The 18,085-nt window shown below is 39.6% G+C and overlaps 1 protein-coding gene across 6 annotated transcripts in view; it reads right to left on the bottom strand.

The window, feature by feature from the left end:
- Nucleotides 1–14,378, bottom strand: part of sh3gl2a (SH3 domain containing GRB2 like 2a, endophilin A1) — a 51,108-nt gene extending 36,730 nt beyond the window's left edge. For 5 of the 6 annotated variants that reach the window (XM_042485437.1, XM_042485439.1, XM_042485440.1 and 2 more), the window contains exon 1: nt 7,853–8,068. In XM_042485437.1, the coding sequence (XP_042341371.1) occupies nt 7,853–7,897 (45 nt within the window). In that variant the 5' untranslated portion in view covers nt 7,898–8,068. Of the gene's footprint in view, nt 1–7,852; nt 8,069–14,292 lie in introns of those variants that run through there. The other variant, XM_042485438.1, reaches the window with a different exon arrangement.
- Between the last annotated feature and the right edge of the window lie 3,707 nt (nt 14,379–18,085).

The raw sequence follows: 18,085 nt of genomic DNA, 5'->3' as shown, positions 1-18,085 counted from the left end.
GCTTTTTATTAACCATCATCAGAATTATTTCCCACATTAACCATACAGTATATATAGCCAAGAGTTGTACTGGAGTACAATTTTGAGGTACTTATACTTAACATGACCAATTCCACTTTATGCTACTGTATGCTCTACTTTAATACAATTTGGAGGCAAATATAGTCATTTCTACTCCACCAAATATATTTGATAACTTTAGTGACTTTGAAGGTTCAAATATTTACTACCCGGAAGTTCAAAAATAGCTAAAATTAGTCCCACCTTACCAGCAGTAACGTAAATGGATTTACACATTAATGCATCGATGACTAGAGGGGCACTTGGAGAGCACATACCTCCATCAAAGTCTCCAGCAGTGTTCGTGCAGCAGTGCTCATACGACGGTTACCACTGATAACAGCGTTTTTTGATTTTAGCCTCTCAAAAATGAGGATCTGCTGCTTTTGGTTTTTTTGGCTGAACATTGTGCTAAACTGACTATATTTGGGGTTTTGGACTGTTGTTTTGAAGACCTTAAGCTCTAGAGAATTTAGATTTAGATTTTGATTCGCTGTTTGGGGGCTTTTTTTTTTAGATAAATAGATTAGCTGATACAATTATCTAAACAATAATTGGTGAAGCAATCGTTAGTTGCAGCCCTATCTGTAAGAGATCACTAAAAAGATAAACTGGCATAGGATCAATACCAACTGATAAAATTCAGTTTGGTAGCAATGTCTCCTACAGCCTGGTAGAAAGTAAATCCCTGCAGATCAAGTGTTCTACACACTTTCTCCTGTTTAACTTGGCTGAGTCCTTCCTCCTGCTCTCTCTCACGCCTTCAGTATCTGTTGGCTTGAATTCTCCCTTTATCTCTCTGCCACTCCCTACCTGCTCAAGGCCGCTTGCTCTCTATCTTTCTTTTCCCCTTTCTTGTCTTCTCTTATCTCTCGTTCCTTGCTCCACTCTCTTCGCCCCTCCCGCCCCATCTGTTATCTCCCAGCTGGATCTGTTTTACTCTGCACTGCAGTAGGCCCTAGTGAGGATCCAGGCTGGATGAGTCACCCACTCACAATCTGCTGCCCTAAAGCCCTGCAGGCGTTAGTCACATCCAAAGACCCCAATGCTGTCCATGGACATGCACGGATGTACATCTACGCACGCTCACACGCACGCTGCATACCCTTTTCTGAGGAAAGAAAAGCCGCAAATGTTGGCATGTGCACTCACATACATAAAGAATTAACTTTAAATGGACCGAGAAATTACTTAATTATTTGCCTTTAAGCTACAAACTAAAACACGATGATTTCCATTTGCAAAATCAAGAATGCTACACACAATACAATGGGAGTAAGACATGTGTAGTAGTGCTGATATTAGTATTCAGCACACACACTGGGAAAACCTCTAGTCAAACCGGGGCTGACTGCAAAATAAAGGATTACTGCTCTGTTACACACTGAAGGAAGTATACCCCATCCAATGTTAGAGCTGTTTCTTAACACCTAAAAATACCCAGACAGGTTCACACACGCAGCTACTGTATCTGGACATGGTGTTTTGTTTCCATACAAAACATCAGTGATATAACACTTCATGCTGTGTCTACAGCTGTTCATCAGAGGTGTCTTGACTGAGTTTTGCATCTTTTCTCAGTCTCAGATTAAAACAGCAGAAGAGATCATTTCTGATTCACTGAATATCTCCATTTGGAAAGAACTGTATGTGGCATTCACACAAATCTGGTGTTAATTCTATAAGCTGTGATTACCCACTTTACCAGTAAATTATATATTCAATAAAATTCAATAAAAATTGACTGTTAATTACATGTTTATATTATCACTATCAATTTATATGCATCAATGTATACACTGTATATACGGTCATATTCACCTTCCTCATGTACATAAAGCCACCTAATACATAATGATTCCATAGTTTTTAGTTATTCCAATCTTTGCACTCTGCACCACTGCACTACTGCATTCATGTTATAATGTCATTGCATTGTTTTGTATATTATTTTCATATAAATGAATATCTTCTGTACATAGTAGTCAAATGTTTATGTTTACCTTTGTTCAGCTTTGTTGACCTTGTTTTAAAGGTATAGATTGTAAGATTTATTGGCATCTAGTGGTGAGGTTGCAGAACTGAAACTTCTTCTGAGTGCAAAGCCAGGACAACTAGAGTGGCAAATGCAAAATCACAAAAACAAGAAATGGCCCTATCTAGAGCCAGGGTTTGGTTTGTCCGTTCTGGGCGTCTGTAGAACCAACAAGGTGAACTCCATGAAAAAGGACTCTCTCATTCACTCCATATGTTGATAAAAATGTCTTATTCTTAATTATTGAAAACACCATGATTCTCAGTTTCAGATGATAAAAAACAAATATAAACATTGTAATGAATATTACAATATAATTTCTGCCAATATATCCTACATGCTGGACCTCATATGTGTGTCTGTTTCTGCGTTTGTACATTCAAAGCACAAAACGTTGAGTCTAATTCCACATATGTGGATTCACTTACTTGACCATTAAAGCTGATTCTAATTAAATGTAAAATTTCAAGATTATTATGTTATATGAAAGGAAAATGCCCATATAATAAGTAATACCTGTATTTAGCACTAAATGCTGTAAAACAGCATCTTCCAAATCTTGTAAGTTTTGTAGAATTGGATTCATTTGGACCTGATTAAAATCAACAGACTCCTCAGTATTTGAGACATAGATGTAAAAGGTGTCATAAAATATAAGGAGAGACGATGGATCGAGTAAATCACATCTACGATTTTACCACTTTTGAAAGTCAACTTACTAACAAATTCACTAAATTGACATAAAAACATAAAAACAAAATAAATAAGAGCCTTCCGACTCAGTGTATTTCAACATGATGTGATAAACATATTAGTAAACATGTTAGCCTCCTTCTGACATTGACAAAAAGCAGAGACACCATAAAATCTAGAAAAACTTAAAGACCAGATCCCCCCACCCCCTGTACCCTCACCAAAGACTCTCCTTTTTGTTTTCCTCCTCTCACTCTCTCTGGCACACTTTCTCGAGCTTTCTTGCTCTCCTCTTCATCTCTCCCCTCTTTCTCTCTTTTGCAGTTTCTATTTAATAAACATATTCTTCTCTTCCTGCTGGCAGCACACACTCTCTCTCCACTGAGATAAAAGCTGCACTCTGCAGCCTTAAGATAAATATGAAAACTTGTATTTAAACTGGGGTTTGATTAAAATATAACAACAAGCAGCACTGTCAGACATGCAGCATGCAGTTTACTCTTTTTTTCTAAACCATTAGTTTAGGGTATAACAGCTCCAAAAAAAAAGCCATGACACAGCAGCACGCTCACATGCATGCATGCCCACTCACAAACACACACATGACTTCCTCCATGAGAACGGAGCCATTGTGAAAGTAGCATCTGCTCAAACATGACTCGTTTGACTGTGAGGGAAAGCTGACCTGTGACATGCAGTCAGCGTCTTTAATATGCAAGAAAGACGCATACAATAATAAGAGAAGAAATACAAGGTGTCATTCCTACAGCAGAACGATGTTATTGTTCTGAGATAAAGGACAAACTGCCTCAAGCCATCAAGTCACATCAAGTGTAGGGAGACAGACTACAGTGAGAACCATCAACGGATTGCTGGGTAAATAAATACATAAATAAATAAATAAACAAATAAACAAATGTTCAAAAAGGCAATTTCTGGTGGACCTGCTGGGTTTTACCCTTCATGCTCCGTGCTCCCCTTATTTTTTAAAATGGCCCCCGTTAATAACGCACCACTAAGAGCCCGGATGTCCTTGGGTAAGAGAGAGAGAGAGAGTGAGATGTCTTCCATTGGAGTGTGATTGTGGTTGTGTGAAATATATTACACAGTGATGTACATGAGAAGGTGAAGCTGAGGTTGTGTGTGTGTGTGTTTGTGTTAATCTCATAAAACTCCTGTGACTCCATGGCATTCTGCCTTTTATGGGCCGTTTGTCTCTGCAAAGAGTGCATAAAGTCTGCAATGAAGAATTGCTGCAAGACTCCATGCAGGAGAATGAGGAATTTCAATCGCTCATGAAGCAGATGCCGTACACTTAACGTCAGGCGCAGTTACACAGCTAATGAGCAATTAGGGATGCATGGGGCTATAAGGTCAACGCAGCATTTTAGGATGTGCAATCTGTTCCCATCAACATATAAACAGGTTTGAAATCATTGCTTTATCTCCATTTTATTTTAGTGTTTCATGTTGAGATTTTATACAACCACAGATTTGATGAGACCTAAGAAGTCCTGCCTTCTTGTGTCCAAACTTTGTGAACATTTAAATTGGTCAACTCTGAGAGATTTTGCTGTTTAAAGCAAGGCAGCTATTACTTTAAAGGGGCAGTTCACCCCAAAATCACAAATACATATTTTCCACTTACCTTGGTGCTATTCATCAGTCTAGATTGTTTAGTGATTTGCTTTATGCTAAGATCATCTATTATACAGACATTAGAATGGCATCGATAATTTCATTTTATCCATGGCAAGAAAATAAATAAGCATATTTCCCAAAACACGATTCTTTTAACGCTGATTTCAAGTCTGCCGAGCTCTTGTCTCATTTTTTTAAATCCCTGGTCCCATCCCTTAATCCTTGTGACCCCGACTCCATGTGTTGGGGTGGGGGTATCTTGATGGTCTGGTTTGAGAGTGTGTGTGTAAGTAGCCAGATTGCTGGGTCGCTGCCTCGATGAGTCTGGGCCTGGATTACAGGGCCGTGGCACGAGAAAAGAGGGGCTGATAGGAGCCTTCTGCCACTGGGAGTCTTGGGAGAGTGTGTGTGTGTGTGTGTGTGTGTGTGTGTGTGTATGTGTATGTGTATGTGTGTGTGTGTGTGTGTGTGTGTGTGTGTATGTGTGTTGGGTAGTGAGGTATGTGTAATGCTGAGGAACAGACGGCAAGAGACCACAGAGACAGCTCACTCTGAGCCGACTGAATCGCACTGGGAGTAAAACCAAGAAATGAAGGCTGCAAAAATCTACAAATTCAGACACATTTACTGCATATTTACATACTCAGCCAAGCCTGTTTATGCATGCACACTGAGAGCGACATAACTGTATGCATATTTACAGATATAAATGCTCTTGTGCAGCCTCTGCTCACACACACAGAATCACGTGAGGCCGTAGTGGAACATCTGCAGGGAGAGACGGTGCTCTGCTAATGGGTGACAATAGACTCATCACACAGAATTAACACAATCTGTGCAGTCATCTAATGCTCCGTGTGAGCTGCTGTCTACTTCCAATCTGATCAACTGAGCTCCTGATTAAAACTCAGAAGTGTGTTAACAGCTGAGTATGAGCTTTTGCAGTTATTTTCTCTTTTTATTCAATCCTTTAACATGAAGAAACTTTCAGTCACCGTTTTATTCTGTGATCTGCAAGCGCTGCCCTTCAAGAATAACATCATTCCTGCGCTTTAATCATCAACACAAGCCTCTCAAATGTCAGTGTGACATTAACGACAATATAAATAACTAATGGCAGAATAAATCGGCTAAAAATACAATACTGGAATCCACTGTATCACCGAAGTGGAACCCAGCTGTTAAATGTAGAAGTTAACTCCTGTCCTCACAAACTGGCAGTTATTCAGCTCCATCATGCAATTAAATTTAATATCGACAGACAGTGACCTTCAGGAAATACACCTATGAACGTTCAATTAAAGCCGTTATCCTCTCCCATCGTAGCGACAATGGCTCATTAACAGGAGGAATGATGCTAAATGGGAGCTGTAACTAAAGCTACAATGATATATCAATTAGTTGTCAACTATTAAATAAATCACCATCTGATTTGTTAATGGGATTATTGGTTAAAGAAACACAGTCTGTTTAAAGAGAGATATTCTCACATCCAGTTATCTCGGGTGCAGGTGCGTTGAAAAATGACTTGAGTCTTGAAAAGAAGATCCTGCACAATGTTCTTGCTTAATGCCACAATTTCTTGATTATACTAATGTTTTGATCCCTTTGGATTCCCCTGTAAAATTTAATGTGGTGCATCATTATTAACAAACACACCCACAGGTGATTAATTGTCTCACACCTGTGCTCATGAAATGAGCAGAATATTATCTATTTAAGATCAATGTTGTAATTTTTTTTAAAATACTCTAGATGAAGGTCCAGAGGAACCAAACCGTTATTATAATAAAACAATGTGCAAGAGCAGGAAGAATACCCAAAATTCTCTTTTTCTAGCTTCTTGAATGAGCATATTTTCTTGTTCCTTTACTCCTCTATGACAGTAAACTGAATATATCTGAGTTATGGGCAAAACAAGACATTTGAGGATGCCATCTTGGGCATTAATAAAGCCTGTTCAACATTTTTCAACTACAGTGGGATGCAGTAATATACCATGCAATGAAAGTTCACGTTTGTTATTCTGTCTACATTTGCTCATATAAGGTATTGAAAAAAATACAACACAGGATCTCATCTATGCTTTAGATATTTTCAAATAAGAGACTTTTTACACATAGTTTCAGAAATAATGTGTTTGTTTTCGTTCCTCTACTGGTTATTGTACCTAATGATAACAATAATAATATCAATTGTGTTGTGTACCTGATACTATCATACCGTGAAACCGCGATTTTCTCTGAGCCGGTTATCATAACATGAAAATCTCATACTGTTGCAACCCTAGTTTCAGGCCTAACTGTAACTAAGACCATTAGGATACTGGGTGAACTGGAGAACGAGAGGAGAGTGTGTTTGTGTGTGTGTGTGTGTGTGACTCAGCCAGGCTCTGGGTGTCCTGCTGTGTGCGGCCTGCAGCTGACTGTCAGTGTCACTGTGACTCACCCCGAGAAACTAGACAACCTCCCTCAGACCCTGGCGCTCCCAGCTAACAACAGAAATAAAAATCACCCAGAGCTTTGGAGGCTGCGGGGACAGATCTGTCCATATCTTTGACCATCAAGATCCCATGGGTGACCCATTGCCACCACTCTGACAGCCTCCAAACTTAGTGACATCTCTTGGGAGCAAAATAACAAAGTGGGTCTAAATGGATGGGATGGGTAAAGGAAGCCTCTGAGTAACCTTGAACTGGATATCTTCTCATGCTTTAGGCCCTACATCTATAAATAACACGTGATTCAGCACTAAAAAGGAAAGACATGATTTATTTCGTCACTCGTGTCCCACAATAGAAGATAAGTGCGTTTAGAGGGCGGCGGGGTCATGGCGCACTGCTGCTGGTAGGAGCGGATTTCCGCCAAGGCGCACTTAACGATTGCATAACATCGAGCGCGTCGGAGTTTCCGCTGTGGTTGGCTGAAAGAAACGCAGATTTAAAAAAAAAAAACGTCCTTCATTGAGTGCAACAACAACTTGCGCATTGAACGGCAGCCATGAGCTGCGGCTCCGGTGCTCTCCTGTGCGGAATGTCATCTGAAGGGTACCAAGAGGAACTGACGTCCCGACATCACTACCATCACACTGTGGTGCCACCTGCCTCCCACACGGCCTCTCACAAACATGACTTTAAACTGATATCTTCCCGCTATACATTAAATCAGAAAGGAGGCTGCGTTGCAAAAACACACGAGTGATAAATGATTCTATTGGTGCAATGCTGCAGCATCGTTTCTGTGAAGTGCATTTCAGCACCTGGACAGCGATGAGAGATTCAGAGGCATCACAGCTACACACACTGCTACACTGGTGTGCATCACGTTTCATCTCGACACGCCACTCCGCTGTCCTGCAACGACGTGACACCCTAACATGCAGATCTGTGGAGATGTGGTGCTCAGGACTTCACGTCCCTCTTACCTGAGTGGCTTTGTGGAATTGCTTCTTCAGCCCCGCTACAGACATGGCTGCTACACGGTGGATCTAGCTGGGAGTGTGAACTTGATGCTGCAGGAGCGCGGGGGAGGAAATCTGGGTCCTTATTGTATTTGGTGATGATCTTGCAGCCGTGGCTAACCTCTGTCTACGCTCGTCTTCGGCAGAGGGATCTCCTGTGAGAAAGAGGCTGATTAGAACGCCGATCAGGCTATTGGATGTCAGAGCCACATGTCTAAAACGGTGCTGACGTCGGAGCCAGCTCCTCTTAAAGCGGCCGCCTCATCACCGCGGCTGGATGCTCTAAAAGCAGGCTGAGGTGTTTCTAATCTAAGAGCTTTTACTGGAAGGACAGTCGGGACAGAAGACAATTTGGGGGACAGTGACAGACACAAAGTTTAGACCAGTGGTGGAGCGTAACCAAATAAATGTACTAAAGCGTACTTGAGTATTTCTGCTTTATGCAACTACAGGCTAACTACTCCACCATATCTCAGAGGAGAAAATTTTACTCTCTCAACTACAATTATCTGACAGCTTTAGATATTTTCTATATTAAAACCTCTTATCCCCTCCCTAAACATGTATTTCCAAATTTAGTGATTTTGAAACTGAATATTTGTGATAAACTGAAGGGTGAATTGTTCCTGTATGTGTTGAGAAAATTCTCATTCTTCTTCAGCTAAATTAACTATTTAAAAACCATCATCTCAAAGCTGAAATAGGGCTGTTTTTCTTATGAAAAGACATGCAAACGATGTGTGATTATCAAACACATCATAATCTTACAGCATATAATTTGATGCACTGCTGTAGATTTAACTACCAATAGTATATGAAGAACTTAAAATTAGCACAACCTGAAACAAACAAAAAAAAAACATACACATTAATGCAGCAGCAATGATAATCCAAAAACATAATTTATGATTGAAAAACACAAACACTGACAAGGAACAAATGATTTCACAATGAGTTCTTTTATTTTACTACACTTTCAGAACATTTTGCTGAAATGTGCAAACTTTTACATACTCGCAGTGGAGTGTTTTCACTGTGTGAAATTAATACTTTTATCTTTTATTTCAGTATTTTATTTCAGGATTGGATTTCTTTTTCCAGCACTGGGTTAGACTCAGCCTTAATCTGACATTGGGATGAAATGACAGAGAAAAGTAAAACACTACTTAATATCTTGGCTGGCAGCTCAAGTTTGTTGTTACAGACTAAAATGTGAGTTGTCCTTTGCATTGGTAGTGCTAGAGGTATTATTATCTTTACTTTAAATTAAATAAAGCTGCTACATTAACATGACCTTGGTGAGAAAAATAAAAAGACTAAAAAAACACTTGGATATACAATTTGTTTCACTTATTGCCTCTCTCATTAGACTCAATGACTTGTAACAAGAAGCAGCAGCTCTCACTTCAGCACCCCGGACAGCACCTGTCCACCCACAAAATTAATGACCGACTTTCTTACTATTGACTCTACACAGAGAAATAGAATAATGAAAACACGGCGGGTTCAGGTGCAAAAATGCTGATTTGCAAACTAGTGTTAGTAAAAGAAAAGCAATGAGCCATGAAAATGTGCTTATAACACAAACAGAGAGCTGAGGGGGAATACAGCAATGTGGTCATACAATAATAAAAAAATTAAAAATGGATTTAAGGATCTGTAATTTTTTCATCCCTTCATTTGCCAATGAAAATTAATGTTGAGCAGGGCTGGGCAATATATCAATATTGTGATATAGGACAAGATATCCTCTTTGATCTTGAATATCGTAACATTGTAAGTGTTGTATTTTCCTGGTTTTAAAGGCTGCATTACAGTAAAATTATGTAATTTTTTCTTATTAACCAGAGAATTCTAACTGTTCTATTATTTGCCTTTATCCACTTAGTCATTATATCTATATTACTCATGATCATTTATCAAAAATCTGAGTGTGCCAACGCTACAACTTGGTCGCAATATTGATATTTAAGTATTAAGTAAAATAGGATTTAGTAAGTATTTAGTAAATGCTGCTTCAAGGTCTCTATATATAGATATATAAATAGACAGATAGAGATACCTTGTAGTAGCATTTTTTTTTTTACTAAATACCATATCAATATTGCAACAAAGTTGTAGGGTTGGGGGGGTTATTTTATTTTATGTTCACTTCATTTCTTCATTTTGCCATTATTGTTTGTTATTATGATATAATCTGAAAGCCCTGACAAAGATGGGCAGTTGGCAGCTGGCTTTTAAAAAATGATTTAGCTACTACTACAACAGACGGCACGATGGCGTCGTGGTTAGCACTGTTGCCTCACAGCAAGAGAGTCCCTGGTTCAAAACCCGGTTGGAACGGGGTTCGGTCCGTGGGCGGGGGCCCTTCTGTGCGGAGTTTGCATGTTCTCTGGCTTCCTCCCACATTCCAGAGACATGCAGCTCAGATTGATTGGTGACTCTAAATTGCCCTTAGGTGCATGTATGGTTGTCTGTCTATATGTGACAGTTACGAGGACATGCGGTTACAGAAAATGACTGACTACTACAACGCTTTTTAATGTAATTCCTCCTCATTTTTTTTACATTTTTGGAGCTCCTTAATTTCCTTCCTCTTTGTGCTGATGTTTCCCTTTTTTGATGAGCACCCAACACAAGTTTTTGACCTGTGTTTGATTATACATAGTTACCAGTCATCTGTCTCTTTTTTTCTAAAAATATCCTATTTGATTTTCTCCACATCACCCAACACTAGCTTTGAGGAAGGTTAATTGTTAATAATATTTATGTTGCGATTGAAAATTCATTCTTGACCCTGCAAACAGCTGTTGACATTACAATCTTAGCACAGGCACCACTACTAGCTGTTCTGGAGCTTTTCACTTCAAGAGTTTGCAGTTGTGATAAAGTTGTTGCTTGTTGTTGATGCTTAAATTTACATTTTCCTGAGCACTGGAGTAATGGACCTTTGGGGTGAAATTGTTTTGTTGTTGCGTTTTTGCTGCATGGTAAAGCAAAAGACTGATTGACTTTCTACACTGTGGACAGTGAAATTCTCAGCTAGACTCCAAATCATATCATATCAATTCAGATAGCGTCTTATGTAAGGCTGCAACTGAAAACTTATTTTCATTGAAAATTAATCTGTCAATTATTTTCTCAATAATCAATTGGTTGTTAGGTCCATTAAATGTCAGAAAAGGGTGAAAAATGTCCACTAGTGTTAACCAAACCCCAAGATGACATCCCCAAATGTCTTGTTTTGTCCACACCCAAAATTATTCTGTTTACTTGACAGTAAACTGAATTCATTTAAAGGGATTTATTTAGAGAAGTAAAGACACCAGACAATATTCACATTTGAGAAGCTGGAATCAGAGAATTTATAACATTTTTCCCTAAGAATTACCCAAACCAATGAATTAATCATCAGATTAGGTAGCAATTAATTTATTAGTTGACAACTAACAGTTGCGGCTCTGGCCTGCTGGTGTGTAATGACAGAAATGCTTTAGCTAAAATTTTGTCACAATAACAACAATTCAAGTGACCTGTAACAGAGCAATGCATATGGAGATATTGTGCAAAATGTGTACCCTTCGGCTGTAGAGCACTTTTAGCTGGGATTTATTGCTCCACTTTTCAGCCTCTCAGATCGAGTCTGGTCATCACGATATTCTTTAGCTGATAAGATTAAAAGCCTGCACTAATGTGAGTAATGGCTCTGAATTAAAGCTAAGAAGTCACCTGCACACATTTATCAGCTCAGAGGGAGCACCCTCGACGCCAGATGGCTGGTCGATTGTGGTGGGACTACTTGGGCAGACGCAATCAGCGACACATCCCATATGGCCACTGTTACAGCCCTGGAATAATCGGAGTGACAATCACCACATAAGCTATAAACAAAAAGATGCTTTAAATTTGAAGATGCCTCTGTGTGGGACATTAACGATAATCAGCCGATGACAGATGAAGCCTTTAGGATATAGTCGAGTTGTTAAATGTTATATTTATTACTTTAATCTTTTTAATCTTCATTTTATATCATTATAAAAGCAGAGGGAGGTGGTGTCTTTTGACTAGAGAGGTAATTGCTCAGTACTGAAATGTAACCACAATGTGTGTACACACTAATAACCTGCTATAATTAATGTTTGCTGTGAACATTTGTGGGAGCTGTATTTCTCACCATAACACCACAGACTGGGTTTAAGGAATGCAGTGTATGAAGTGTGTCAGTCAAATCCACCCAATAGGCCACAAGATGCACATGTCTGTTTGATATTACAATTTAATTCACATGCACATGTCCTTTGTACATAAATCTGTCTATTAAATGAATCATTTGTTCCTTAAATGCATGACCTCATCATAAACATCACTGCAGTTTGACTGTGGCAATATTTGCCTCTGCTTCCATTTTTAAATTGGGTCTAATTCTGTACTCTTGTGATAAGCAAATTCCACCACAGCAGATTGTTTACTGTCAGGCAGTACCGGTTAAAAATGAGAAGAGACATTTAAAATGTTAGTGGTGCCATCTTGTGGAAGAAGGAAGTAACTGTCTACCATCTCTCCATCCAATAAAGAGGTCCTCTGTGTTTTCAGGCCAAGGACCAATTGGCTGAAAAACATGGAGCAGGGACCCCTGACGACATATGTAGTCCTTTATTCCCAAAGCCATGCAGGCAATGAACACAGGATGACTGTATCAGGGAGCACTACTATTTTGTAAGATGTGCTCTCTTTTATTATTTATATAACGTATTGCTCCTTCCTGCCTGATTGCTCTATTGCATATTGTATCTTGTGAAATGTAAATTGCACATTTGTGAATTTTTGATGTTGTATTGTGTTATGTGTTTGTATGTACCTCTGCTGTGTTTGAGTGAAGCCAAAGACAAATTTCCATTGAGGTGGTCAATAAAGTCTATCTAATCTAATCTATTTAACCTAATGTTAAAACAACACCTTTATATGGTGCATATAATACTCAGCTAATAAAAGAATTATTAACAGATTCATATATTTCTACATTATAGTTTCATTTGACAAGTATTAATGGGTAAAAGCCTTTCATCCATGTTGAATACTGTACATTATGTGTTTTTATAATGCATAAATTTATCTTTGGATTAATGTTGATGTGTATTTTCAGACAAAATGTTAATAATAATGATCTTAAAAAAAACTTATCAAACACTAATTTGGCAGCCCCACTGCAATAACTCTGAGGACCCCCTAAGGAACACGTGATCTTGCATCTATCCATCTATCAATTAAACGTACCAAGACACCAAACAAAAATAGTACTTTTAGTAAGATGTCAAAAGGTAATACTTATAATGGATTTCAAAGGCAGTTAAATCATGATATCATACATCACAGATACACAAATTCACCTTCCTCACAAGGGCACCACCATAGGCAGTGTCTACATCACAAAAACACATGATTTTAGTGGTTAAAATCATTCAGGAAGTTAAAATTCAATGCCCATATAAATATGTTCTGTTAGAAGTGATAGAGTTACTGTTTTTATTCATTATATAGCTCTTTAATATGACTGTTGTGTCTGTCCACTGCCCAATCCCTCACGATCGACAATGCTTTGCTTCCACCTAGTGGTGAGAAATGATGCAGCAACTATGATGCATATGTGGAGGTTGAAAACTGCCATGCAACACAATATATAATTACAGTATGCTGTATGACTCTGTCAGCTTCACAGTGAAAGCAGCATATGTATGAGGGTGAATCAGATATATTGTGTGAGCACCCTGAACACCAACGTTTGGTTTGTCGGAGTTGCTCTTATTGGCTTACAGAGAAAGTACGAGTGATACATCAAACGGGCTGACAGTGACCTGAGTGTGGTATTTTGCTAAGTTTTCCTGCTCGCTGGCCTCGACGGGCAGCTCTGATAAAGTGCTCGGTCCCACGGCTCGGCGATCTCTATGTGCGCGTGTGGCCTGAGGTGAGTGTCCATTTGTCTTAACTCATGAGACCATAAATCTCACCTGTGCTGCGCAGACAGATGGAGGCTGAGCTCAAGTGAAATATGAGTTTGTTGCCATTAACTTTATTACACTGACCACTGTTCTCATTTTTTGTCATCAAGCTCTGACTGAAAGTTGGAAGAGTCAGAGTTTCTGATTCACACCCTATCGTCATGTTTGTGTTCTTCAAAGGGTGGCATGTTTTAACATGTATCTCTAGAACTATCAATATACATTTTTGGTCTAATGTATATCTTAATTCTGCAGTAATTGTTAGATTTAAGGCCAAATGCCAGTTTATATTCATATTTTAAAAGATTTTCTGTAGATTTCCAGTGATGACTGATATATATAAATATTCATCACCGTAAGACCCAAATTAAAGGATATCAGGACATACTCATTTTACAGCATACTCACATGGGAACAAGGCACAGACACTTGAAGTCTGTCTCTTGGGACAGCAACTTGCTTCCAGCCTGAAGAGGTCATCACATATGTTCTGGCCTTAGATGTTGAGGTATTGATACTTCAAATGAGCTCATGGTCCAATGAGGCCTACAGAACGACACTGTTGGCAAAAGCAGAGACACAACACTGAAATCACCTAACTGGACACTCTTCAAACGAGACTAGACATTGTTACGTCTGTCATGATAACTACTTTTGTTGAACAATATATTATCCAAGAAATAATTATAATAAACAACACTATTGTCATTTTAAGACAATTTTATGGCACTGATGTAATAGATATAGAATAGTAATGCAAGTAAAGCCTTTCAAAGGGCAAATATTAACTCCAATTGAAATGACAAAAATATGTCTCAGCTTTTTTTTTACTGTTTACCTTGGCTAGGCAATGTAGACAAAAAATACTAAGGCCCTGTGCCTATTTCTTAAAATGATCTGGAACACCCGCAGTTTATTCTGGTAATATCGTACGATATATGGACAAGGCCCCAATCATTTTGGTTGACCTCAATAAGTTGATATATTTGTTATTGTGACAGGTTGGGAAACTGTGTTCATTTAAATCACAAAACAGGTCCGTAAACTAGATAGGATAACACCCATGAGCCCTCTTTTATCTCTGCTGGAGTAAAGAGCTGGTCTCCTTTCTTTTAACTCAGATGGAATCTGCCATCGGCTGGATCATCCCTTCCAGCACCCTCTTCTAATATTTCCTGGACAGACGGAGCAGTGTGACAAAAAAGCGCATCATCGCTCTTATCAGCTTATCGGCACAGCTTCATAAGCAGGAAACATAGCTTTCTTGGTCAGTATAGCACGCACTGAGAAACTGGATGCTTCATTTGACCACATTTAACATCAACACGAACTGGACATCCACATAGAAGGTGCTTTATTTTCCCCTCGAGTTTTACCCAGGTTTCCCACACATTTTTGCCAATGAATTTTCAGAACTTTTCTATAATTTTCCTGTAATATTTTCTGCCATTTTATGACTTTATTTAAGTAGTTTGAGGGGCACAGATATACATTATTGGACTCGCATTTTCTAGACATTTGTGGGTAATGTGGTTTAAAAGAAAAAAATCCCTGCTCTTGCTAACTTTACTTGCTTGTTAGACATTTCTGCTGCCATCTAGTGACACACACCAACAGATCAGACCGGCACATACGGGTACTTCACAAAACGTCATGGCTATCGCCTTTTTAGGGGGAAAGAAAACCAAAGATCATACAGATATCAATTAGGTTTGTTTGCATTTATTTAAACTGGTTTTAGAATTTTATAACTTTTCATGACCATGGGAAACCTGTTTACCTTTTTTTTTTACCATGATAGTTTTGCTAATGGTCCCTTTAAATGCTCAGAAGCACCTGCTCTTGCACTCACTTTACTTTCATTGTCTGCACTTCACCTTTGAGGCAACAACCCACAAGAAACTGACTTCACCTTTTTTCTATTAATTTTTAAAACATTAGCAAACCATCATGTTTCTATTTCATCATAAATAAAGCACCAAACAACTTGCAGCCTAGAAAAGCTGTATCTGTGAGAAAAATGTGTGTGTAGATGTAGATGGATAAGACAGGATGGGCTGTGGCAGCAGACCAGGGGTCATTTGTCACACATATGCCAGTCGTGTCACTGGAGACAAACAACTAACACACACCAGGCCACAGTCATGTGTTGGTGTGTATCTTAAGGCCTCCCAATCCCCACGCCATCCCGCTCCACTCAAACATGCTAATGTACCTGTGCTCTGCTCTAATTGGTCCCAGTGATGCTCGCCCTGCTCCACCTGTGTTCATGGGAAGCCTCCAGTCAGTCCTGCAGTCAGGCCCCCGCCACTGTGCGCGAGCGTGCAGTGCTAATATTATGCAAACAAACACTTCTTTGTTGTTTGGCACTTCTTGCACCGACCCGCCACTGTGGAAGAAAGGGAGAAAGTAAGTAAAAGGGAAAAAGAGAAAGGAATAAGCGGGTGAGTTGGGGGGGGTGGGTGCTTGAATTCATTAGTGTGATTACCTGAGGTGTGCTACTTTACAGGGGGTAATCTGCCAGCCCGCTTCGTACCCTCCAAACTTCAGCCAGTCCGCTAATGAGCGCTTGGAAAAGTTAGTCAAGGTGGAGAGGTGCTTTGAGGAGCTATACACCATAGACTAAGGTGTTATTATATATGCCGGAACAGAAACAAAGGATGGGCTGCCTATTTTATAACAGCTTGCTGCGATGAAGTGTTTGTTTTGATTCTGAATGCACATTACCAAATGGTCGCATGGATAGTGTGCCAATTGATGAAAGCCTCAACACAAAAAATGGTCTTTTTAGAAGCTTGGCACATTTGAAAGCATGAAATCCACAATAAAGTTCACCCAAGAGTGACAGTTTGACAGATGTGCAATATTAGGAGCCACATTTTCTACACCGTTTGAGACAACAGCCTAGATTAGTCATGAGGACACCAGAGGATTCAAGTAGTCGCATTCAAAGAGTCGCTTCTCTCGGAGGTGATGTTGAGGACTGCAGCTTCCCTCCTACGCTGCAAGAGAAGGTGGATTAGAGACCAGATCAACCCCTCTCCCATTCTTTCTTCCTCTCTTTTTTTCTCCCCAGGAGCTCAGGCCATGGCTTTAGAGAGACAGCTGCCATGAGCAAGGCTTAGGACAGTCCGCAGGGACGGAGAAAGTGAGTGTCAAAGAACAAGAAAAGTGCAGGAACAGCTTGGTTACGATGGACAAGACAAAGGGGTGAGAGGGAGGGGAGAGAAATCCAAAAAGAGAAGCCAGAGGATATATACAGTATATATATAGATAGATAGATCCTGTAACTTTCCCCTTCCTCTCACCCTATGCCTCTGCTTTATCACACAGCATCAAAACATAGCTTTAGTCCCCTGAGCGGCTGGCCTTTTTATCTGCTCCCTAGCTTCCCACGGCGGGCCGCATCCACCCATAATCTGCTGCCGTTTCATGTCTGGAGTGCTGTAGAGGAGGATAAGGGACTTGTTCAAGTGAAGATCAATGAAGTTGTATACATAGCATATGTGCATCAGGAGATTCCCTTTTTCTTTTTAAGGTGTCATCTATAATAAAAAAGAAATTATACATAGATGTATTGTGGGGACACATCTGTGATATACAAGTTCAAAAAAAAATAATTAGGCTCTTCGCTAAAATTCAGAGCAGCCAGAGATAAATGCAAAAGGGATTTCTGTCATACACTCTGTAAACAGCATCTACCTTTTGTTTCTGATCCGTCTCCCTGTGGATCGAAGATGAAGGATAGACACAATGAAGGCTGTAAACATGCTGCATTATACATTTGTCAAAAACACATTTGGCTGTATGTCACAAGTACCTTGTTATTTAAGACAGTGCCAAGTGTCTGTTTGCATGAAATCAAAGCATGCTGGTGTATTGGCAGCAAATGCCAGGGTGCGAAACTGTGTCAGTGAAGTAAAGGAAATCACCAGAGGCTGTTTTCTACTCACTCCACATCTGGTTGACGAGATCTGCGAGGACTAATTGTGCATCAGTTGGAGGCTGCAAAAATTCTCGGCTGGTGCTTTGACTGTTCTTTGTACTGTGGGCTACCCGCCTTCCCACCCAAGTGGCACGCACTCACACCAGACTGAGGGAACTTAAAAGTACCACAGAGAAGCCCTGGGACACACACACAGACACACACACACACACACACACACGAGACAAACACACACAAACACAAATACAAACACAG

The sequence above is a fragment of the Plectropomus leopardus genome, chromosome 4 (genome assembly GCF_008729295.1).
Source record: "Plectropomus leopardus isolate mb chromosome 4, YSFRI_Pleo_2.0, whole genome shotgun sequence".
Classification (NCBI taxonomy): Eukaryota; Metazoa; Chordata; class Actinopteri; order Perciformes; family Serranidae; genus Plectropomus; species Plectropomus leopardus.
Note: the sequence above shows the minus strand (reverse complement) of the source record. Positions and strands in the feature narration are given on the sequence as shown.